Source organism: Equus przewalskii, chromosome 10, assembly GCF_037783145.1.
Source record: "Equus przewalskii isolate Varuska chromosome 10, EquPr2, whole genome shotgun sequence".
Taxonomy (NCBI): Eukaryota; Metazoa; Chordata; class Mammalia; order Perissodactyla; family Equidae; genus Equus; species Equus przewalskii.
The window spans coordinates 26,347,438-26,372,500 of NC_091840.1; the positions used below are offsets into that span (position 1 = coordinate 26,347,438).

Here is a 25,063-nt window from a genome sequence, read left to right on the forward strand (position 1 = left end):
CCACAGCATGGCTTGATAAGTGGCGCGTAGGTCCGCACCAGGAAAACCCTAGGCCACCGAAACAGAACTTGCGAACTTAACCACCATGTGCCACTGGGATGGCCCCTCCCTGGTGTCTCTTTATGTGTCCAAATCTCCTCTTTTTATAAGGACACCAGTAAGATTGGATGATGGCCCACCCTAATGATCTCATTTTAACTTCATCACCTCTTTAAAGGCCCTATCTCATAATGACATTTTAGTCAACAATGGACCTCATATATGACAATGGTCCCATAAGATTAATACCATATAGCCCAGATGTGTAGTAGGCTACACCATCTAGGTTTGTGTAAGTGCACTCTATGATCTTTGCACAATGATGAAATCGCCTAACAATGAATTTCTCAGAACTTATCCCCATCGTTAAGTGATGCATGACTGGATGGTCACATTCTAAAGTACTGGGGATTACAGCTTCAAAATATGAATTGGAGGGAGTGAGGGGACACAATACGGTCCATTAAGACTTTCCATTAATAACATTAACGGAGTGGGGTCTGGAGACCATGGGCTGATAAGATTAAATTGTTTCCGTCTCATCATCAGGAAACTACAGTTAAAAAAAGAAATTCAACTGGGTATATCTGAAAATCGTATTGGCTTTATTCAACAATTCATGAATTGGGCAGCATCTCATCTAACAAATAGAAGGGTGCTCTGAGGAGTTGTATAAAATGGAAGGCTTTTATAGGTAGAAACGAAACGTGCAGGACAGGGAAGTTGTCAGCGAAAGAAAACAAAGGATTATTTCAGGCAAGGTCACCTTCCCTTAGGGGGACTGGCAAGTGGTCTTATCTTACAGATTACTTCACTACTGTTGATCAAGAAATTCCAGACTGAATAGTTTAAACCTCCACTCCTGGGAGAGGCTGAGCCTGCAATCTGGTCAGGTATTAAGCCTTGGTGGGTGTTAACTCAAGTGACTCCATTTGGGCTTGTTGTTTTTTTTTTAACACCAGCAACTCATATAATCTACAGAAGTTATCTGTAAACTGGGCATTGTGATTTCTTAATAAAGACTGCTTTTGGGGCTGGCCTGATGACACAACGGTTAAGTGCACACATTCTGCTTCTCAGCGGCCCAGGGTTCACTGGTTTGGATCCTGGGTGTAGACATGGCACCGCTTGGCAAGCCATGCTGTGGTAGGCATCCCACGTATAAAGTAGAGGAAGATGGGCACGGATGTTAGCTCAGGGCCAGTCTTCCTCAGCAAAAAGGGGAGGATTGGCAGCAGTTAGCTCAGGGCTAATCTTTCTCAAAAAAAAAAAAAAACTGCTTTTATCTCTGAGTCCCTGATGCCCGGCTGGGAGACTGAACCAGGTGATGCTGGCGCTGGTTGAATTAATGAAGGATAAATGAATGAATTCATTACCTGCAGTGGTAATACACACTGAACTGTGGCTGCCCTTAGAGTCTAGGAAAAGGAGAGTTGTAGAGTAAGACTGTCTAGTGTTTGACTGGTATAGGAACTCTTGCTTCTATGATCCAAAGGCATCTAATACTAATACTATTTTCATTTCATTTCAAGTTATTGTTACATTTTTATCCTCCACGAATCAGGAGCTCTCTGAGAACTGAGTCTTATACATCTGTTTTTGTATTCTCAGCCCCTAAGCCAGTTCCTGGCACAGAGCACATGCACCGTTAAAGTTTGTGGAACGGATGAGGGAGTTAGATTAAAAAGCTTTAGTGAGCAGAAACTGTAATTTTGCATTCAGGTTTTATAAGTCCTGTTTAGGGTTCAAGATGTATACTTTTTCTCCCCCTTTTTAGTGGGAGTGGCAGTGGTGAACCTTCAAAAATGCTTCCTTGAGAAAACAGCAGCCATCAGCTGAGAGCTCCTTCATCTCACTGCTACATTACAGACTGATGCTGTATCTTTTTCTTCTTCCTTGTTTCAGTAGAGAAAGGGTCTTTTCTTCTAGCAAAGGCCAATAGCTACAAATATTTCCAGCGCCTACCTTCTGGAGAACTTAGACCTTTAGCTATCTACTTCCTCCTCTAACATTAAACATATTCTAATTTCCCATCTTACAAAAGCCTCCCTTGACCCATAGCCCCTTTCAGTTCTCACCCTGTTTCACCGCTTCCCTTCTTAAAGTTCATTGTCTGAACACCTTTTTACTTCCTCATTTCCCCTCCATTCCTTCAATCTCCTCCTGTCTGGCTTTCAACTACAAGATGAAATGGATACTTTTCAGTCTTCCCATACCACACCTTCAGCAGTTGTCTACAATGTTGATCACTTTCACCTTCTTGAAACAGCTTCTCTGGGGTTTTTTGGTTTTGTTTTGTGTTTTCTTTGCCTTTCCTGACTCTACACTCTTCAGATTTTCCTTTTATCTCTTTGGCTTCCCTTTTACAGTCTTCTTTGCTAGTTCCTTCTCTACTCAAGTCTAAAGCATCATCTCTCAAATGTTTGGCATCCTCAATCCACTTAATGAGGATCCTGCATACCCAGGACTGTTAGTTTTAGGGATATTTAAAATAATGATGAGCATTGTTTCATATATAGATAGTCCAGACTTATGATGGTTCAACTGATGATTTTTCAGCTGTATGATGGTGTAAAAGCCATACGCATGCAGTAGAAACTCTACTTAGAATTTTGAATTTTGATCTTTTTCCGGGCTAGCGAATATGCAGGACTAGGCTCTCATGTGATGCTGGGCAGTGGCGGTGAGCTGCGGCTCCCTGTCAGCCACCGGATCACCAGGGTAAACAACCAATACACTTACCACCATTCTGTACCCATACAACCATTCTGTTTTTCACTTTCAGTACAGTATTCAATAAATTACGAGATATTCAACACTATTATAAAAAATGCTTTATGTTAGATGATTTTGCCCAACTGTAGGCCAATCTAAGTGTTCTGAGCATGTTTAAGGTAGTCTAGGCTAAGCTATGATGTTCAGTAGGTTAGGTGCATTAAACACGTTTTCTACGAACAACGTTTTCAATTTACAATGAGTTTATGTCCTGATAAACCTATCATAAGTTGAGGAAGAGTTGTAATGAGATGGCCTTGGTATATGCTACTCTCTCTGTCTTGAATTCTTTTCTGTCCACTTTGTTTGGCTGGATCCTTATCTTTTAGGTCTTAAGTCATTTCCACAGAGAGGCCTCTCTCTTTACTCTTTGACAGAACACTGCTTTTTTCCCTAACCGTCATAATAGCTACGGATTAAATGACTTTAAAATGTGTTGGCCCTGGTCTACGTGCTTTACATTGTATCAATTCATCTAATCTTCACAATAACATCGTACGTGTAGGGCACTATTATTATCGTAAACCGTACTTTACAGATGGGGAAGCGAAGGCAGAGCGGCAGAGCTGAGATCAGCACACGAGGCGACCTGGCTTCCGAGTCCACACCCTTAGCTGTGCTAGAGTACTTATCACAATTTGCATTGACATATTTGATTTTATTTCTTTAGTGATTGTCTCCCTCACTAATCCTCAAGGTCTGGGGGAGCAAGGACTGTGTCTGAACCGTTCAGAACTTAGCTTGAAGAGCTTACCTGGCACATGGTAAGTACTCAGATATTGGTTGAATAAGTTAATCAATAATTTAAAAAAATTCCAGATCAGGAGGCATCAGGTGCAGAACTGAATCCCCATACTCCGTGTGACCTTGTAGAAACCACCTTATCTCTTCCTGCTTGATTTCCCACCCTGTGAATCACAGGAATCGGGGGAAGGGAGGACCAAGCCAGGCGGAAGAGGCGGTGAGCGCAGTGACTGGGAAAATGGTGTCGGCACACGGAATGAGCGCTGATCGTCATTCTCCACTGGAAGATGGCATCGAGTGCACCGCGTGGGACAAAGGGATACACTGTGCTTTTCCCCATTTCGGAGCGGTGTCGAAGCTTCACGCCGTAGGCTCCCATTTCTCCCCGTGAAAGATCTCGGGGAGACGGGCGCTTGGGGGCCAGGCGGGCGGCGTCACCGCGCGGTGTAGCCTCTGGTCCCGCCTGGCGCGGACAGGGGCGGTACCACCCGCCAGGGGCGGAGTCCGGGCCCAGCCTCGGCAGGCCCCGCCCCCGGGCCGGCGGCCGCGGGCCCACCTCGCCTCCCAGGCCTGGGCGTGTCCCCGCGGGCGCACGCGCGCGCGTGGCATGCTGGGAAGGCGCCCGCGCGGCGGCCATTTTGTCTTGTCGGCTCCTCTTTAGAGGAGGGTTTTCGGCCTGCGAGTGGGCCGGAGGGGTTGGCGGCGGTGTCGCCGGCGTTTTCTTTGGCGGGTGCCAGGGCTGGTGGGAGCAGCCGCCCGAGGAAAGCACCATGATTTCGGCCGCGCAATTGCTGGATGAGTTAATGGGCCGAGACCGAAACCTCGCCCCGGACGAGAAGCGCAGCAACGTGCGGTGGGACCACGAGAGCGTAAGTCCCGCGGGCTTTGGGCCTGTGCCCGGGCGCCGTGGGGGAGGGGCGGGGAGGGCGCGGGCTGGGCCGCCGGGCCCGCGGCGCGATTTGGGGCCGCGCCGGGGCCGGGTGTCTGACCCCGTGGCCCGGGGAAGGCGGGAGGCCGCCCGGGAGGGAGGAGTCCGCCCGAATCCAGGGATGAAGGATGGGTGGTGGTTGTGGTTGTTGTTGTTTTAGTATCGAGGAAGCCAAAGGGGGCCTCAGTAGCACCGAGGAGCACCTTCCTGATGCGGGGAAACGCGGGAGAGGCAGGAGTATTTTACTACGTCTGGAGGCTGCAGTGTTTTCACCTCGGGAAATAGGGGAAAGGCCACATTCTTCCGTTATTTGGGTTGAGCGGCGTATTTAAACTGAAATTTGTGGCCAGGATTAGTGGTAAAAAATTGTGGCAGTGTCTTATTTCAGGAATAGTTTCGTTTCGACGTTTCGGTGGGGAAATAAGATTTTAAATAGAGGATCCTAACTTGGTAGGGTTTGCCGTGATGGTTTACAAGTATTGTTTGTCTGCAGTACGTTGTAGGAAGCCCTGCGTGGAGAGGGCTGTCCAGGCGTTTTTTTCCAGTAAAACTCATGTGATCCTCTTGACCCTGTGAGTAAGGGTAACTGTTGTAAACCCCGTTTGGGGGCGCTCACCCGGGGTCTCTTGGCAAGTTAAAGGGGCGAGCCTCAACCTAATCTTTGTAGGCCTGTGTACTTTCCCCGCTTCTCTGAAGCCAGGTCTGTGCAAATGACCGTAATGTATTTCGAGTGTTTTGAACATGCAGTGTAACGTTTATTTTAGGTCTCACCTGAAGAACAGGTGCAGAATTTAGTCTTACTTGTTTTGCGCTTGTCACCAAACAACGTGGTCATTTAAAGGCAGTTGCTAATGAAAGTACGAAGGAGTAGGCAAATAGACTTTTTAAAGAAATTGCTTCGTCTCTTTAAACATAGGCTGTGGTTAGAGTGAAATTTCTCTTTTGCAGTGCAGGGAAACACGTTGGTGCTAGATGAGTCCTATCAGTACCTTAAAAAATAACGTGTTTGGCTAAAGCGTTGGGGTGCAACCTGATTGCAAAGTACTATGAAGTGTTAATGGTAGAATTCATTGTGTGGAGTCAAATTCACGCGTTTTGTCATTGACGTCGAGAGTTGAAGCTTTTTAAAAGTTTTTTGTTTTGTTTTTTTTTTTAACCTTTGGGTTTTTTCCCCCACGTGTCAGAAGAGACAGTAACTTTGCTGCATGTCTTGACCGTCTTTCCTTTCTAAGCATTTCTTTGCAACAATGAAGTAAATTTTTCCTTTACCACTTAACTCGGTAGTCTTTCCCTCTAAGCTTTGCAAAAAAAAAAAAAAAGTTAAGATCCAGTTGATGTACAGATAGGGTATTTATCTATTTTGTATTAAAGAGAAAATGGCATTTGATTGCCTGCTCATTAACGGCAGCACCTGTTTGTTCTTCCTTGGTTTTGAACACGTGTTGTGAAGAAACTGGTTTCCTGATGGTATTTTATTGCCACATTGCATTATATGTGACGGGTTTATAACATTAGCAGTGAGGCTCTCAGAATAGCAACTTAGGTTTTTATGTCATCTCAGCTGTAATAAATCTGCTTTCCCTTCTGTTTTAGTGCTTCTCACTGATTTAAACTTTTGGTGCTTGTCACCACAATATCTTATGCGTTTAATGACAGATTTCACTTCATTCTAGATTCAGGGATTTGAAAAAGTCAGTTGCTGGTGTTTCAGATTCATGTCTTCGGGGAGAAGGTTGGTGTTGACCAGGAACAAAGTGTATGGCCTCATCTAAGTAAGTCAGGATAAAGCTGGGGAAGCTCTTGCCATCACTTCCGGGTCGTTTACATATTCTAATGCTGTTGGCTATTAGTGGAGAAATGTACAACCCCCCAGCATATAGTGTAAGGATTTCACTATCGCTGTAACCTGATATTTCAAAATATTTTTGCATTCCTATTCTATTTGGAAATTTTTCTTTGGCACACTTGGCACTAAATGGGAAAGGCTATTTCAGCTGGGTGGGGTCCTTTTGTTTAACAGTTGAAATGGAAACTTACCTTAGTGTTAAAAGTAGTTCCAGAGTGTCTGTATCTGACCGACCTGTGGAATTTGTTTTAAATGCAGATTTCTTTACTTCACTCCCTAGAGGGAGTAGGTCAGTCTGGGGGAAGGCGCCGGAAAGCTGCATTTTTAAAAAAATGGCCTCACCACCTTTTAAAGCTTGTGAGCTACTGCTTTCTGATCACGTGATTAGTCCTGGCTTTTTAATTGTGAGAGTTGGGGAACTCGTTTTTAAGTGAAGGATACACCTGTGGTGCAAATTATCGACCTTTTGTTTATTCATAATAAGGCTGTATGTAAATACTCTCAAGGCTCAATGTCCGAAAGTGCTTTATTGGGATTAGTACTTTACAGGCATTTCCAGCTTCTTTGCAGATTGCTACCTCTGGATCTGGAGAAAGTAGTTTTCGGCTAAAGTCAAACCAGCTTTATTACTGCTCAAAGGATTCATTGAGACACCCTTCTGCCTGGGTTATTGTTATTTTACATTTCCTTGAGATTATTACTATTTTTGCATCAAACAGTTGGTTGGTTTGCTCTGCTTTGCTTTGTTAATCCTAAACAACCACAGTCATGAGGAAAGCATATGATTTTTAACTGCCTAGTGTGAGCACCTTTCAGTTAGTGTCCACATGGGAAGATTTCAGTGTTTGCCAGAGAAGGCATTTGGTAGCCTTGTAATTACCTGAATAGTTCACATTGTAGGGAATTGTAAAGTCTGGCCTGGAGCTTTTATTATTATTTATATAAGAGAACAGGAATTTTGTAATTCAAATTGAGGTTTTTACTTTTTCAACCCGAAAGTGAAATTATTTTACTGTTGACTTAACTCTGATTCTAATAATCCTTAAAATGAAGTTTCCTTCATCATTAATCAAATTCAGGTATGCCCTGTTCAGTGAAGGTTTAATAATTTATGAAGGTAATTGAACTAAATGTTATTTTCTAAAATCTTAAGAATGTTAGGAAATACTGTCATTGATGCTGACAGTTGTTTAGAAAAGAAAAAAACAGTTAAGGCTTCTGTCGATGTTTTTACTTGTGAACGTTTTTGTTTTTACATGTAAAAAAGGGATTCAGAGTTTGGGAAGGAAAATTGGAAGCAAAAAATTAATAATTATAGCACATGACATCTATAAATATTTTACTGGTTTTAATTCAGAGCCACCAAAATGTTCTTTCTGTCAGAAGTATAGGCGTTTCCTACCTTACTCTATGGTACATGGTAATTGTCAGCAGTCTGTGTGTTATATGTGCATATGACTGCTGTTTGTTTTTTCACCCCAAAACAAACAAGGTGAATGAATAGTATAATGAACTCTCCTTGTGCCCATACCCCAGTACAACAGTATCAACACATGGCCAATATTATTTCCTGTATATGCTGTAGGGACATTTCCTTAATATTTGATTGCTTTAGGAAAAATGTGTGTTTATGTATGTATATATATCATTAGATTTGATTTCTTCACTACTGCTTGCTAGGGGAGAAAGTAGTTTAAGTTAGTAATACAGTGCTTCATTGTTTTATGAAATATGTTTAATTTTCTCATTTCTTACTTGTAACTTGGGGAAATTCCTGTATTCATTTATTCAACAAAAATGTTTCACTTTTATGGTAGATAGAATAGTATAGATAACAGCACTTAGCCTGAGAGAACCATCAGTCTGGTGGCAGATAGGAAGGAGTAGATGTGCTTTCATAACACAATGTCATAAGTGCCACAGTGGAGAAAAGTGTGGGGTCTTGAAAAGTACACTTGAGAGGGGCTCCTAACTCAGCCTGGGGTACTTGAGAAAGGCCTCTTCAAGTGACCCTTAAATACTGGGACCTAAAGGATTAGTAGGAATTAGCCAGAGGGAGTGGGAGAGAAGACATGTTACTGGAGGCTGGAGAAAAAGTAAGCCTGAGGAATTGTAAGTAGTGTTATTACCTGGAGCCCGTGGTTGCTTTTGTTGGGGAAGGGGGCATGTGGATGGATGGGCAGGAACCTGGTTTTGAATGGTTTTTATAAATCTTGTTAGAAGTTGGGACTAAATTACATTGGGAAACAGTTGAAAGCTTCTAGGCAGGAGAGAGATGTTTACTTTCTGGCTCCTGTGGAAAATTGATTAAAATTTTACCAAAAGTTTGTGTGGGCAAGGAGAGTGAACCATGACTGCAAAGGTATATGTAATATAAAAGGCATGGAAATGAATGATTATAGAAAGTGTGGTCCTGATATAGCTGAAACATAGTATATGTTATGAGGGACTGGCTCTTTTTGTTATAAATTGTTATATTAAAATTTTTTCTTTTGGGGTTTGTCTTTTTTTTGAAACACGAATTCAGTTCTTTTAGCTAAAAAGAAACATTGCTGCTTTTTTTTCCTACTTATTTATTTTTGAGGAAGATTAGCCCTGAGCTAACATCCACTGCCAATCCTCTTCTTTTGGCTGAGGAAGACTGGCCCTGAGCTAACATCCCTGCCCATCTTCCTCCGCTTTTTTTATCTGGGACGCCTACCACAGCATGGCTTGAATAGCTCCGCAGCTGGGATTCAAACCAGCAAAACTTGGGCCCTGAAGCATAACGTGAGAACTTAACGGCTGAGCCGCCTGGCCGGCCCCAGAAACATTACTTCTATCTAGCCTGTTGTAGTCAAAGTTAAACTATTAATGGAAGTGACTAAAGACTACACGTTGAAAGGTATTCTTTTTTTCCCCATCAATAAAGTTTCTGGAAATTCTCGGATTTTAAATGAAAAAATGTACATGACAGCTGAAGTGAAGTTCTTGTCAAGGATCAGATTTACTGTTGCCACCATGATGAATTTAAAATGCCAGTATTTAGATTATCAGAAATAGACATTGAATAAATACATTATGTTTATGACTTGTTTATAAAATGGAACTTGGTGTCTGGTGGAACCAAATACCTATCCAGAGTGGTTAGTAACTTAGAATACCAAAAGAAGCTCTTTAAGGCATCCACAGGATTTTAGGTAGGGACCTATATTTGTTGGTGTCTGTAAAGACGTTTATATGTGATTTACTGATTTGAATTCTTTACTATTTGTAAATGATAAATAGCTGACCTAACCATTAGAGTGAGAAACAGCTAAACATTCAACTGATTTGGGGAAAGCAGTTTAACAAAAGTAATGCAGACAGCATTGAAAATACTTGATTAGCTTAAGCGGGAATTATATTGCTTACTGTTGGGTTCAAGTAGATATAGAAAGATAAAAGTCAATGAGATACTCTTAGTGCACTTTTGTGATTGGTAATAGTTTAAATTGATGACCAGAATTAATGGTGCCTTGAAGAAGTGAATGCATAAAAAAATGGGTCTGTTTTTGTTAAAAACTGTAAGTCTGGGGCCGGCCCGGTGGCGCAGTGGTTAAGTTCTCGTGTTCCACTTGGGCAGCCCAGGGTTCGCCAGCTCGGATCCCGGGTGGGGACATGGTACCGCTTGGCAAGCCATGCTATGGTAGGCGTCCCATATATAAAGTAGAGGAAGGTGGGCGCAGATGTTAGCTCAGGGCCAGTCTTCCTCAGCAAAAAGAGGAGGATTGGCAAATGTTAGCTCAGGGCTAATCTTCCTCAGGGAAAAAAAAAAAGATGAAAGTAAAAAGCTGTAAGTCAGCATTTTCTTAGTTAAATATTTATACTTACTTAAACCCCCCAAAATGCGTAAGTCTTCTTCACATTAAATAATGTTGTCTCATTTAAAGATTGATTCCATTAATATATTGGGAATTGATTTTGCTGTTTTATATTTTCCCTCTGAGTTTAGAACCGTTAAAATTACTTTTTACAGAAGTAAACGTGGTTACTATATAAAAGGTTAGAATTTAACATAGGGATAAACAGTGAAAATCTGTTTTTGCCTCTCCTCTCCATTGCCAAATCTCCCTGAAAAACATAAAAATTGCTCTGTGTGTTTTCAAATCTTTCCTAATAATTTACAGACACATACGCATATATACATATGAGTGAAAGTTGTTAATATGGTCTAATATATAAATATAATATGTATTTTACAACTTTGACTTAAACTCTGAACTCTTTCCTTGTTGGTACATATAAATCTACCTTAATTTATTTAACGATTTGTTTTCTGCTGGGTGTGTACATTATGTCTAATTCTTTTGCCGTTACCAACCAAGCTGCAGTGAACGTTGTAGTACATGTAGCTGAGTCACTTGTAGTATTGGTTCCTGGAAAGACAATGACTAAGTTAAATGCACATTTTACATTTTGATGGATGCTGCCAAGTTGTCCCATAGCCCTCTAGTATTGTTTGGAGTGTCATTTTCCCAACACTGTATATAACAACAAATATTGCCTTAAATTTTGACAATTTGACTTTAATATGGTGGAAACTTGCAATTAAAATTTTCTAGTCACGAGCCAGCCCTGATGGCCTAGTGGTTAGAGTTTGGCGCACCCCACTTCAGCGGCCCGGGTTCGGTTCCTGGGTGCAAAACCACACCACTTACATAGAACTAGAGGAGCTTAGAACTGTACACAACTGTCTGCTGGAGCTTTGAGGGGGAAGAAAAGGAGGAAGATTGGCATAGATGTTAGCGTAGGGAGACTCTTCCCCTGCAAAAAAATAAAAATAAATTTTTCTAGTTAGATTTCCAGGATTGTGTTTCTCCATTCTCTTAACTGATAGTGAAAAGCCTGCTATTGAGGTTGAACTCTTCTGATCACTGGTGTTGCCTTAAATTTATCAAGGGATAAATCACAATTACCTTGTGAGAATTCTGGCCTCCACCACCACCCCTTTGTTGCTGCTCCTCCCACCTTTGGTTATCAGATTATTAGGGTTTTGATAGACATTTAGTAAAGACTTACTGAATAAAAGACTAAGTGTTAATATTTTTAGTTGAACAGCCACAATCCCTGGGGAGGGTTAAAAGAAGCTGTCTAAGTGGCTAGAGCTGATTGGATAGAGTAACAAACACCTTGATGTACTGTCACGTTACAGCAGTTTCTTAAGGAGAGTTGAAGTGTGTAAAGAGCACACAAAACCGCATTAGGAAAATGGGTTCTAATCTGGATTCTATAAGTAGCTAGATGCCTTCCAAGCAGGTCATGTGTTTTCTGGACTCAAGTGGGTTGATTGGACTGAGCTACAGGGATCATCTCATTAATCCACAGGCAGGCATGGCATGTCTTAGTAGGTCTACATAGTGCCTAAAAACTTTTTTCAAAGATTGGCACCTGAGGGACTGGCCCTGTGACCGAGTGGTTAAGATCGTGTGCTCCACTGGGGTGGCCCAGGGTTTCACCAGTTCGGATCCTGGGCGCAGACATGGCACTGCTCATCAAACCACGCTGAGGCGGTGTCCCACATGCCACAACCAGAAGGACCCACAACTAAAATATACAACCATGTACTGGGGGGATTTGGGGGTGGTGGGGAACGATTGGCACCATCTGTTGCCAATCTTTTTTCTTCCCCTTCTTCTCCACCCCCAAGCCTCCCAGTACATAGTTGTAGGTCCTTCTGGCTCTGCCATGTGGGATGCTGCCCTAGCGTGGCGTGATGAGCAGTGCTAGGTCATGCCCAGGATCCGAACCCATGAAACCCTGGGCCGCTGAAGCGGAGCATGCGAAGTTAACCACTTGGCCACGGGGCCAGCCCCTAAAAACATTTTTGAAAAAGTACTGGGTAGTATTTTAAAAATTTGCCCGCTTCTCCCAATTTAACATAAAGTTTAAATTTCACAGTCCCACTATGAAGTATATTTGTTGTCTCCTTTTTTTCTTACTACTTCTCCTAGCTGAAGTCCCCCAGTACATAGTTGTACATTCCAGTTGTGGGTCCTGGTTGTGCCTTGCGGGACACCGCCTCAGCATGGCCTGATGAGCAGTGCCATGTCTGCGCCCAGGATCTGCACTGGCAAAACCCTGGGCCGCCAAAGTGAAGCATGCAAACTTAACCACTTGGCCATGGGGCCAGCCCCCATTGTCTCCTTTTTTTATATGAGGAAATCAAGGAGCATTACAGTCTATATTCTATAGTGGATAAGTGGCGGCCAGGATTCAGACTCCGCATTTTGTTGCCTCTCCAAGTGTACCTGTCTACACTTGCCTGTTGCATACTCTGTTGTCCGTCTTCTCACGTTTCCTTATACCTAGAATGTCTTGCAACCTTTCCACTTCTGAACTAAGAACCAGTTCAAGCTTCACCATCTGTGATGACTTGACATTCCTGACTAAACTAATTTCCTTTTGTTTCTAGAGTTGCATGTAAATACTAGTACACTCTATTTTTTGGTTTCTGTTTCTGTTCTGTCTTCTACTAGACTAAGCTTTTTTTTTTTTTTTTTTAAAGATTTTATTTTTTTCCTTTTTCTCCCCAAAGCCCCCCGGTACATAGTTGTATATTCTTCGTTGTGGGTCCTTCTAGTTGTGGCATGTGGGACGCTGCCTGAGCGTGGTTTGATGAGCAGTGCCATGTCCGCGCCCAGGATTCGAACCAACGAAACACTGGGTCGCCTGCAGCAGAGCCCACAAACTTAACCACTCGGCCACTGGGGCCAGCCCCTAGACTAAGCTTTTTGAGGAGTGGGTCTTATTCGTTCTTGTATTTCCAGCATCGGTTTTAGCACATAGTGTTACATGATTGTTGAGATGACATTTTCCACTTTTTAAAATTCAAACCCATTTTAAATTAAAGTCCCATTCAGTACCTGTTAGATTTAAGAGTGTGTTCATTCGTATATTTTATTGAAAAACTGATGTAGTACATTTAGATTTAGAGAGTTTTGATCACTTAGAACCTCCTACCTTTTGGAAAGCCTTATTCATGTAAATAAAACTTTAAATAGGGTCCAGCCCCGTGGCCAAGTGGTTAAGTTTGTGTGCTCTGCTTCGGTGGCCCAGGGTTTCATTGGTTCGAATCCTGGGCGCAGACACAGCACTGCTCATCAAGGCATGCTGAGGTGACGTCCCACATGCCACAACTGGAAGGACCCACAGCTAAAAATACACAACTATGTACTGAGGGGCTTTGGGGAGAAAAAGGAAAAAAAAAATCTTTAAAAAAAACTTTAAATAGCTCTAGAAAATCAGAGGTATTTTAGTTTTAAAAAATAACATTTATTAGACATTTTATGACAAACCTTGAAGCTAGTAGTAATCAGTTTTACAGAACGTTAAGTCACACAATATATGGTAAAGCCCCCAGTCAGATCCAGTGATAAGTGTTATTAAAACTAAGATTTGATAAGTACTATAAGTCCTATGTTGGTATTTCATTACCAAAAATAATTATATGATTTCTTTCCTAGAAATGTTTGAAGTTTGTATTTGCTTATATTTCACAGTCAGAAGGGACCATGGAGATGTGTATTCCTTTTGTTTCAATGATGAGCCTTTTTGAGGATCATGGAGATTGGCCCAGTTTAAACAGAAGGAACAAGTAGTCTTATGTTTATTAGTTATGACAATAAAAGCCCTATTGAAAACAATAAAATCAGTCTTTAGATAGAATCCACTCCAAAACCCTAGAATATACTTCTGTAAACATGGGAATAGAGATTAAAATAAACTTTGATAAGTAAGTGAAAGTAAAATGCACAGAGGTAGTAAAGTTTCATACCTATGAGGGGTGCACACTAAATTTAGTTTTTAAATTATTATATAACCATACAATTTGTAGCTATAAATAGCACTGAATGCTGGCAATAACTATTACTAAGCTATTACAGATAGCTATTACAGTTGTGGGAAACTTGTTAAATAATTTTTGGGCCCTGGGAACTAGGGTTAATAGTCTGAACAGTAAGTGGCATACTCTTTGTCTCTGTCCTCACTCCCCCAAATAAGAGATTCTTAAATATTTTTTATTTATTTATTTGTTTTGTTTTATTTTATTTTTTGAGGAAGATTAGCCCTGAGCTCACTGCTGCCAATCCTCCTCTTTTTTGCTGAGGAAGACTGGCCCTGAACTAATGTCCGTGCCCATCTTCCTCTATTTTATATGTGGGACGCCTACCACAGCATGGCCTGTCGAGTGGTGCCATGTCCGCACCCGGATCCAAACCAGTGAACTCCACGCCGCCGAGAAGCAGAACGTGTGCACTTAACTGCTGCACCACCGGGCCAGCCCCTTAAATATTTTTTAAAATTGAGTATTTGCGTTGATATTTTATTGTGATACACTTAAAGTGGATGCAAGGTTTAACAAATCATACTTTTTAATAGTTAGAAAAGTATGTACCATTTTTAAACATTTCATATGACCATTGGAAGTTTGGAAATAATTTGGAAAGACATTGACCATTTGAGCATACAGAGCCTTTTAAAAAAATAATTTGTAAGAATGATTTTTAAGTTGCAAAGAGTAATCTTAGAAATGAAGTATGAGAAGAACTTCTAAAGAAAATAGTACATACTATGATGTATGGCTATATATAACAGGATAATATTGATATAAGACTAAATTTGTTGAGGGGCCAACCCTGTGGCATAGTGGTTAAGTTCAGTGTGCTCCGTTTCAGCGGCTCAGATTTATGGGTTTGGATCGCCAGCACGCACCTACACCACTCATCAGTCATGCTGTCGTGGCAACCCTCATATAAAGTGAAGGAAGGTTGGCACGGATGTTGGCTTAGGGCTAATCTTCTTCAGCAAAAAGAAAAAACAACTAAATCTGTTGATCAGACAATCATTTTTGTTTTTCATGACCTTAATTCCTCTGGACTCAGCTTATGGAACCACATTGCTTCAGACAAGCATAAAATAATTGACCTTTGAGGCAGAAAACAATCTATTGTAGATTTAACATCCAGTACTAAGTGTCTAGAAAGAACTCTCATTCAGTCTTAAATTTAACATCTCTCTTTTTTCATATGTCATAGTTGCACAGTTGTGCATTATCTAACAGTGGGATATGTTCTGAGAAATGCATTTATTAGGTGGTTTTGTCATTGTGTGAACATCATAGAATGCACTTACACAAGCCTAGATGGTCTAGCCTACTACACACCTAGGCTATATGGTGCTAATCTTAGGGGACCACTGTTGTATAGGTGGTCCATTGGTGACCGTAATGTTGTTATGTGGCACGTGACTGTACATTGATAATCTACCCAGTAACAATGAAGTCTTTAGTACGTGAAGAAAGGAAGATATTTTGAAGTTTTGCCTACAAGTTTTGGTTTGCAGTGTTATAGAATTAAATATAGGATAGAGAGGTCTTGGAATATATATGAAGGAGTTACAGAACTACCAATGGAAGAAAATTAAAAGTCGATTTCATGTTAATAGTTTTTCCCCCATACCATTTGGTAAAGTACTGGCGTGTATGAAAATATCCAATACGTTTTAGAGCCTGTTAAAGGATCTCTTAAGTGAAAATAGTGAACGAAATTGCTTTAAATGAATATTATTTGTAATTTAGATAATGATTCCCAAATCCTAATCTGTAAATTGGTTCTGGTCTTTTAACAAAGTTAGAGCGATAAGAACAGTGCGATGTGTTTTGTTTTTAAATGAAAATAAACATTTTCCTTTCTTCTGGATGTCATATTTGTTGTTGCTATGGGAAAGGGGCAGTAGTTAAAAGAAGGTAGAAAATGCTGGTAAATCTTTCAGTCATGTACATATTTTACTGAAATCCAGGAGTCTGAAAGTCACTAATTTACCTAACTAATATGGTTTAACAAATGAGATTGTTCTTAAACTTGATTGAAAGATGAAGACCAAGACATGATAAAATAGTTATTTGGCACCCTTTTCCAATATGGTTTTAAAACTGAACAATTTTAAAAAGTCGAGTACCTTGGGGCTGGCCCAGTGGTGTAGTGGTTAAATTTGAGGACTTTGCTTTGGCAACCCAGAGTTTGCTGGTTTGGATCCTGGGTGTGGACCTACACACAGCTCGTCAAGCGACGTTGTGGTGGTGTCCCACATACAAAATATAGGAAGGTTGGCACAGATGTTAGCTCAGGGACAATCTTCCTCAAGCAAAAAAAAAAAAAAAAAGGAAGATTGGCAACAGATGTTAGTTCAGGGCCAATCTTCCTCACCAGAACAACAACAACAACAAGTACCTTTGTTTTTCTTCACTAGGTTTGTAAATATTATCTCTGTGGTTTTTGTCCTGCGGAATTGTTCACAAACACTCGTTCTGATCTTGGTAAGTAAATTTTCTGTGTAACTTTATCAAATTTATGATTAAGGAAAACTAGTACTTTATGATTCTGAAAAGCAGTTTTCTCTTAAAGCTTTGTTGATAAAGTAATTTCTTTCCTGGATTAGCTTTTTGTAATAAATAAATGCCAGTCTAATTAAACATGGTGGCTTAATTGAACATACGTGTCTATTTCCACTACGTCCCAAAACCCCTCCAATAAAATGAAAGTGTAAAAAAAAAAGAAGGTGTAATTGGAAGAGGAGCTAACATTAGACATGTCAACAAATGTTTGGAAGATAACAAGTGGATGGAAGAGTAGCAGCAAACTCAACAGAGCAGAGAAACCTGTACCCTAAAAGCCTGCAGAAGGGGATATTACACAGAAGTGAATGTTTGATCAGTAGAACCCTGGGCAGGCTCAGGGTTTGGAGGCACCAGGGATCAGAGAAGGCAAAGTTGAGAGTCATGGGGATGAAATTACGAGAAATTAGTCTAGTTCATGGTTTCTCAGCCTTAACATTTGACCTTTTGAGCTGGATAATTTTGTGTTTTAGGGGTCCATCCTGTGCATTGTAGGATGTTTAGCAGCATCCGTGGTCTCTACCCACTAGATAGGCCAGTAACCCCCTGCAGTTGTAATCCCCTCCAGGCATTGCCACATGTCTCTGGGGGGCAGAGTTGCCCCCTCTTGAGAACAACTAGTCTAGGTGGTCAGACTCTTAAGACCTGTGCATCTGGTGATTCTGCCTCTCCCAACCCTACGCCTGAGGAGACTAGGGTAATTTTCTGGAGAAATTGGACTAAAGAAACTCTAGTTCATCCGAGCCACAAAATGCAAAAAATATAATTGACTATTTCTTCTCCCACGGGTGGTACATAACTAGTATCATTCTAGAAACATCAAAGAGAACTTAATTCATTAAGCACAATGCTTGCCCTAGAGCATTAGGAGGACATTAGGACTGGACAAGTCTAGATAATGGGATCCTAGATACTGCACAGGGCAGTAATGAGTGAAAATGAGACTATAAGAGAGATTAAATGAGTCTGTATTCTTAATAGTGGGGTTTTCCCATTCCCTTCCTCTGCCCTGTTCCTAGAAGGATACAGCCAGATGTTTTTCCCCAGGCAGAAGAGAAGAGGATTCTTTAGAGAAAGTGAACAGTTCCAGAGAAGTGATCTACAGGTACTGACCCTTGGGGACTCTCCTAAAAGAAAGTCTTGCCTGATTTTCCTGTGGTAAAGCCCATTAGTTGACAAAACTGCCTGTGCATACCAGCTTTTAGGCAGATACTGGAAGTGTTTTGCCAGCCGAGGAACAACAGTCAGACATTTGAAGAAAACCTTCGACACGAAAGACTAACAAAACCAACAGAAAAAAAGAATTTAGTGGAAGTAGAGATCATGGGGAAAGCAGAAGAAAAAATTTGTGTCTTAACTAAAGTTAGTATCCTCAGAGAAAGTGAGGATAACAGGAAGATTAGGATGCTATATAAAAAGGGAATTTTTGAAAAACCAAAAAGAGCTCTTGGAAATTAGAACTGGAGAAATCTGAAATCAGTGGAAAGTTTTGAGAATAAAATCAAGGAAATTTGTTGGAATATTGGGTAATTGGACCGAAAAGATTAAAATTAGAAAAAACTCTATCAGTCCAGTGCTCTAATAGCTGATTAAGAGTTCTAGGTAGGGGAAACAGAAGGGAAGAAATTGAAAAATTTGCAGTACTGAAGGATGTTAGTCTCTAGATTGAATGGGTCCTTCAAGTGCTTAGCACAATAAGTGAAAAAAGATCCATACCAAGGCACACCATTGTGAAATTTCAGAACACCAGGGATGGGGGTGGTGGGGCACACAGGATCATGAATCACAGTGGCCTCAGGTTTGTCAGTAACAACACTGAAAGCTTGAAGACATGGGAGAAACACCCTCAGGATTCTGAGTGAAAAAATATTTTTACCTAGGTTAGCTATATAGGCAAACATCAAAGTATGAGGGTGAAAAAAGACCTTTTCAGGCATGCAATGTCTCAACAAATTTATCTCCCATGAGCCTTTTCTCTGGAAACTTCACCAAGATATGGCCATAACCCAAGAAGGAGGAAAAACGACATCCAGTAAACTGCATCCAATATAGACCCGAAAAAGAATTTCTCAGGAAGACAACTCTATTAGTGAGCTTAGGAAATAAGCGGCCCAGACTGAAGCAGGACAGAAAGCTTATGGAAGAAAATGAAGCTGATTATCTGGTATAGTTTGAATCTTGAGGGAAATTAGTATTGAGATAGTTTCTATAGTTGAGTTAGTGTTTGAGAGGAATTTGGAAATGGATCCATAGAAAACTAAACAAATGAAAAAATTACAATAAAAGTATGAAGTTTATCAAAATTGTTATAATGCACCTTTTGTTTGGCTCAGCAGTTAATAGTATTGCATAGTCAGAATATAAACACTGAGTGTTTATTTAACCTAAAATTTTAATGTCTAAGATGAACCAAGAAAAAGCAAAATAAGCATAGAATTTAGAAATAGGTAAAAGGGTTAAAATTGGTTGCCTTTTGGAGGTGGGAGGGGGTAGGACTAGGGTGCTAGCCTTGTACTATTTGACTTCATGTGCAGATACTTGAAATTAATAAAGTGTCAGCGGTGGTTCAGATCAGTGGTCTGCCCTCATCCTAGTTCTTTTCATGAGTGGCAGTGAGGAACAGTTTTCTCTTTCCTCTCACTCCCTCTTTTCTTACCATATTGTAGTTGCTCTCCATTATACTGATCTTGAAGGTCATTATACTGATCTTGAAGGTGAACGGTTTTCGTGTGCCTAACTTGGGCATGTTGCTTCATGATTCAGTAGGCTCAGTTTAGGTGTCTACAGACTACTCAGTGATTAAAAAGGAAGTTTTTTCCTTTTTTAAAAAAAAAGAACTTTTGGCAAGAGAAAAGGTTGTTGATGTCACCAATAATTGCTACATTCATATCTCTCATTCTTTTTTTTTCAGGTCCATGTGAAAAAATTCATGATGAAAATCTACGAAAACAGTAAGTTACCTTTTTTTGGTCATTTTTTTCCTCCCTAGTCATTATTGAAGAAGTAATTGGAATTAGTGTAAAATCAATGTCTGGTGGAGGTCCTATTCATTACCTGGGGGTGGTAGAAAGTCATAGAGCTTCAATAATGATACTGGTAGCCATCATACTATATACCAAGCATAAAGCCCAAGCTTTTTTATTTTTTTCTTTTTTAAAATCACATTTGCCTTTTTAACAGCCCTGATTTGATAGACGAGACGAGACCTGTCCTGGGTCCACGGTCACAGATCCACTGTAGTGGTAGAGCTGGTGTCTGAGCACCCAGATTGTAAAATCTGTGCTCCTAACCACATATAAAGCTAGATACTGCCTTCCATTTACTGGGATGAGGGACAACCAGAAAGTTACTTATACACCTGGTTTACTCTTGAGCCTAAATGCAACAGTCCATGAGACTAGTTAAGATAGAATGTGTGAGTTGTAATGGATAAAGATTTGGACAGGAAATATTGCATGTTTGTTATCATTTTTATCAGGTATGAGAAGAGTTCTCGTTTTATGAAAGTTGGCTATGAGAGAGATTTTCTGCGATACTTACAGAGCTTACTTGCAGAAGTAGAACGTAGAATTAGACGAGGCCATGCTCGTTTGGCATTATCTCAAAACCAGCAGTCCTCTGGGGTGAGTATGAAGTTAATTTACAGCCTTTATAAAGTGTCCTTGTTCTCTGGAGACCCAGAGACCTCCCTAATATTGAAACTTGTGTTCAAGTTCATTTATTACTTTGTGTTCTTTTAGAATGATTTAAAACTTAGAAGGCGTTCATTTTTCTTAGTCTTTATTACTTTATTAGTAAATATAATATTGATTTTGCTGATCTTAAGATTTTTCTCTTAAATATCGGTAACTGACAAAATATGTAATTGATGAACAGAAATTGAAGATAATAGAGTTACTATCCTTGTGATTCAACATTTTAACTATTGGATACAAATATTATGTATTTTATGTGAGAGTTTGAATATTTCTTTCTTTTTTACTTGTTGAAAATACCTTTTATTGTCTTCAATAGGCAGCTGGCCCAACAGGCAAAAATGAAGAAAAAATTCAGGTTCTGACAGATAAAATTGATGTACTCCTGCAGCAGGTGAGAATTGTGTGCATTAATGTCAGAAAGTACTTGAAATAGACACTTAGCCAAAGAAGATAGAATGATGGCAGTTAAGTGTATGTAAAGGTGCTCAGTGTCATAGTCATTATGGAAATACAGAAGAAAACCACAGTGAGATACTTATTGTATACCTATTAGAATGGCTAAAATTAAAGAAACTGCCCATACCAAGTGTTAGTGAAAATGTGGGCAAACTGGAACTATCATATATTGTTGATGGAATTTAAAATGGCGCACCCAGTTTGGAAAACAATTTATCTGTTTCTAAAAAAGTTAAAAGATGCACCATGAGCCATTCCTCTCCTAGATATTTACCCAAGAGAAATCAAAACATATAGTTTACACAAGAGTTGTATACCAATGTTTGGGGCAGCTTTAGTCATAATAGGCAAAAACCCTAAAAAAACTACAACTCAAATGTCTATCAACAGCTAAATGAATAAACAAATTGTCATGTATTCATGCAGTGGAATACTACTCCATAATAAAAAGGAATTAACTACATGTAACAGTATGAATGAATCTTAAGATAATTAGGCTGAGTGAAAGAAGCCAGACCAAAAAAAATAGGAATAAAAAGTGGATGGTTCCGTGTATATAAAATTCTAGAAAATGCAAACTAATCTGTAGTAACAGAAAGCAGATCATTGGGTGCTTGGGGAGGAGATAGTACAATGTAAGAGACAGGAGGAAACTTTTTGGGGTAAGGGATGCGTTCATTATTTAGATAACGGTGTTGGTTTTATGGGGTCAAAACTTAGCAAATCATGTTCCTTAAAAATGTACGGTCTATATTGCATGTCAAGTATACTTCATTAATGTTGTGAAAAATCAAAAGGGTAAATTAAAGCCAGAGGTTTCAGTAAACAAAACCAAACAAAAATTCCATTTAACAACCACTGAAAGCAAGTGAAGCTTGAGGAAGAGAGTTCCTGGGTAGTTTGGTTAGAAAGGAGTCTTGACTGCTTTTTTTTTATCCCCCTTAGATTGAAGAATTAGGATCTGAAGGAAAAGTAGAAGAAGCCCAGGGAATGATGAAATTAGTTGAACAGTTAAAAGAAGAGAGAGAATTGCTTAGGTCTACAACCTCGGTAAGTAGCAACCTCATTTTGATTTACCCAGACTGTTCACTGTGAATTAGTAGGACCTATTCCTATTTGAGAACCTTTGTAAACAATTTTCTGACGTCCTAAATCAAGAGTCAAGCAGCTTTATCTTAAAGGGCCACATAGTAAATATTGTAGGTTTGCAGGCCACAAGGTCCCTGACAGCTACTAGGCTCTGCCTTTATATCATGTATAAAGCAGCTTTAGACAATACATAAACAAATGGGTGGGACTGTTCCAATAAAACTTCATTTACAGAAACAAACCTCTACCTGCTGCCTTGCCAACCCATGTCTTGGGTCATAAGTATTCATTTGTTCCTGGGTTTTATTTTATTTTTTGTTATGATAAATTACTCAGTACATATTTACCTCAGCTCAAAATTAGTATACTCTTAAAATATCTTCTGCCTTCTTAACTGTTTTAATTAGAGAATCTAATATACATGTTTTGGATATTGATGGTGGAATATAATTGATCATTGGTTCTCAAATATTGAATAGGATATGTTCAGATTACACTCAATGAGTTAATTTCCCTAATAATTTTGAAAAGCATTTTTAATATGGAGGCCACACCTTTAGCCTATTGAACCTAAGTAAGAACTGAATTCAGACTAAAATAAGTAGCTTTCTGAAAGGTAGTTTAACTTTTTCAAGGTGATGTGGGTAATTCAGCGGTTGCAGTTGAGTGATGAGATCTCAACACTTCCTGGATGATATGGAAAGTTGGTTGCTGTTGCCATGCTTCCTCTCTCTAAAAGATGACCAGTTGCTGCTCAGTATTATGGCTTTGGGGAAATGGAAGGTAGCAATTCACAGTATTAGAAATCTATTCTAAATATTAAGTATTTTGGGGGGGATTGATTTATTCTCTCTTCCTCAGATATTCTTATGATAATTGATTTATCATTTCAGACAATTGAAAGTTTTGCTGCCCAAGAAAAACAAATGGAAGTTTGTGAAGTGTGTGGAGCTTTTTTGATAGTAGGAGATGCCCAGTCCCGGGTAGATGACCATTTGATGGGAAAACAGCACATGGGCTATGCCAAAATTAAAGCTACTGTAGAAGAATTAAAAGTAAGTTTCTTCTAAACGTGTATTTTAGCTATAGCTCATGTTATATTTTATTATGGCAAATAAATGATCACACCGAGACAGAAACCTCATTGATGTTTTACTGATGTGTATTATTTGAAGCAGTGATAATACATAGGAAATTTTGCTGTTCATCAGATTATCAAAGCACTGTATTTTCTTCACTCTTTAGTGCCAGGAATTTGGGGGAAAGAATATTCCTTAGGATTTAGTCAAGTAATGGTTTCTTGTGTTCATACATGATGTTGGAGTTTCTGCATTTCCCTTTCAGGGCATCAGATTCCATAAGTTGGTCTGCAGATGCCTCCCCTTAGGTAACTGTTGTTTGACAGTGTCTTTAAGGTTATAGTTATATAAAAATCAAACCTAATTTCTTCAGGAAAAGTTAAGAAAAAGAACTGAAGAACCTGATCGTGATGAGCGTTTAAAAAAGGAGAAGCAAGAACGAGAAGAAAGAGAAAAAGAACGGGAGAGAGAAAGGGAAGAAAGAGAAAGGAAGAGACGAAGAGAAGAGGAAGAAAGAGAAAAGGAAAGGGCTAGAGACAGAGAAAGAAGAAAGAGAAGTCGTTCCCGAAGTCGGCACTCAAGCCGAACTTCTGACCGAAGATGCAGCAGGTCTCGGGACCACAAAAGATCACGAAGTAGAGAAAGACGGCGAAGCAGGTACATAGAACACATGAGACAGTGCCCGGCACGTAGTGAGCGTGCAGTAAACAGTATTAATTACTAGTGTTATTCCTTGGAACTTGGGAAGCTCTTAAGTATTGTTAAGCACTAGGATGGATTATGAGAGTTGAGTCAGTAAGAGCAAGTCCGTCTTCAAGTTTCCCACCAGTATTAGGGGGTTTGATGCTATCTTATTAGGAGGTCAGTGTACCCAGGTGGTCTCTTAAGTGCTTCTCTTCTCATTGATTTTAAGAAGATAGTTAAATTATTAGTTATGTTGAGTAAGGTTACCTACTTTTGCTTTGAACAACATCAAGCGCAATATAAGAACTAAAATGTCATGTAACTAATTCTTTAAAAACATGAAAAAATAAATTTTACCATTTTAATTAGAGTTGTGATTAAAGAAGAGGAGTCTTAAAGAGTACAGTGATAACTATGTGAGCACTATTTGAAAAATTGAAGTTAGAAAGATTTGCAGTAATTTTCAGTTAAGATTTCTAATATAAATATGTTTTAGTAGTAGATTCTATCCATTTGCCTTTTAAGGGTAAGTTTTGCTTAATCTTGTTAATTGTTCAATATATAATTCAAGATTTTTCCTCACTGTAATACCAGCTGAAGTTGCTTTCCTTTTGTTTTAAATTAAGAAGTAGAGATCGACGAAGAAGCAGAAGCCATGATAGATCAGAAAGAAAGCATAGATCTCGTAGTCGGGATAGAAGAAGATCAAAAAGCCGCGATCGAAAGTCATATAAGCACAGGAGCAAAAGCCGGGACAGAGAGCAAGATGGAAAATCCAAGGAGAAAGGTTAGTTTGTGTGAGAATTTCATTCAGTAAGAGACTGTTTCACACTCTTGTCTCCCCACTTACTTTTCTTTGGCCCTAGACAGAGTTCCATGTCAAGCTCTATTCCTTTTCCCTTAACAAAGTCCTTCACTAAGAGGCAGGCATTATTTTCCCCTCTCCTCTGATTTGTGAGAATGACAGTTACCCTGATGTTTTTCTTAGTACATGTCAAAACCACATTTTTCAATTTATAAGCTGAAGTTTTATCGTCTAGATTCTTCCAAGTATTGCATTATCTTTCAGGGTTATTAGGCTGTAGAATTTATTAACTTGGTTATTGGCAACCTTTTTTTTTAATCTGCAGTGTTCCATAATATGTCTTACAGAGTAAATGTGTATTGGTCCTCATGTACAGTGTTCATTTAAGTCAGTAATTAACTTCTAAGGTCACAGAAGTTGAATAGCTTACATGTGTTTTAACCATCTTTTCTATTGAAACAACATGCTGTTTTCCCTCTCCTTTCTTCCTTGGTTTTCTGTGGTGT

At 39.7% G+C, this 25,063-nt stretch overlaps 1 protein-coding gene across 25 annotated transcripts in view; it reads left to right on the forward strand.

Moving 5' to 3' along the window:
• Positions 1-3,777: 3,777 nt before the first annotated feature.
• Positions 3,778-25,063, forward strand: part of LUC7L3 (LUC7 like 3 pre-mRNA splicing factor) — a 26,308-nt gene continuing 5,022 nt past the window's right edge. For 12 of the 25 annotated variants that reach the window (XR_011523380.1, XR_011523378.1, XR_011523381.1 and 9 more), the window contains exons 1-9: positions 3,778-4,427; positions 16,602-16,668; positions 19,658-19,697; positions 20,225-20,369; positions 20,761-20,835; positions 21,846-21,950; positions 22,883-23,044; positions 23,442-23,725; positions 24,379-24,539. Coding sequence is in view for 19 of the 25 variants with exons in the window: in XM_070562211.1 (XP_070418312.1) it covers positions 4,329-4,427; positions 16,602-16,668; positions 19,658-19,697; positions 20,225-20,369; positions 20,761-20,835; positions 21,846-21,950; positions 22,883-23,044; positions 23,442-23,725; positions 24,379-24,539 (1,138 nt within the window). In the remaining 6 variants the exon portion in view is untranslated. Of the gene's footprint in view, positions 4,428-16,601; positions 16,669-17,765; positions 17,852-19,657; positions 19,698-20,224; positions 20,370-20,760; positions 20,836-21,845; positions 21,951-22,624; positions 22,774-22,882; positions 23,045-23,441; positions 23,726-24,378; positions 24,540-25,063 lie in introns of those variants that run through there. The other 13 variants (XR_011523383.1, XM_070562222.1, XM_070562212.1 and 10 more) reach the window with 6 other exon arrangements.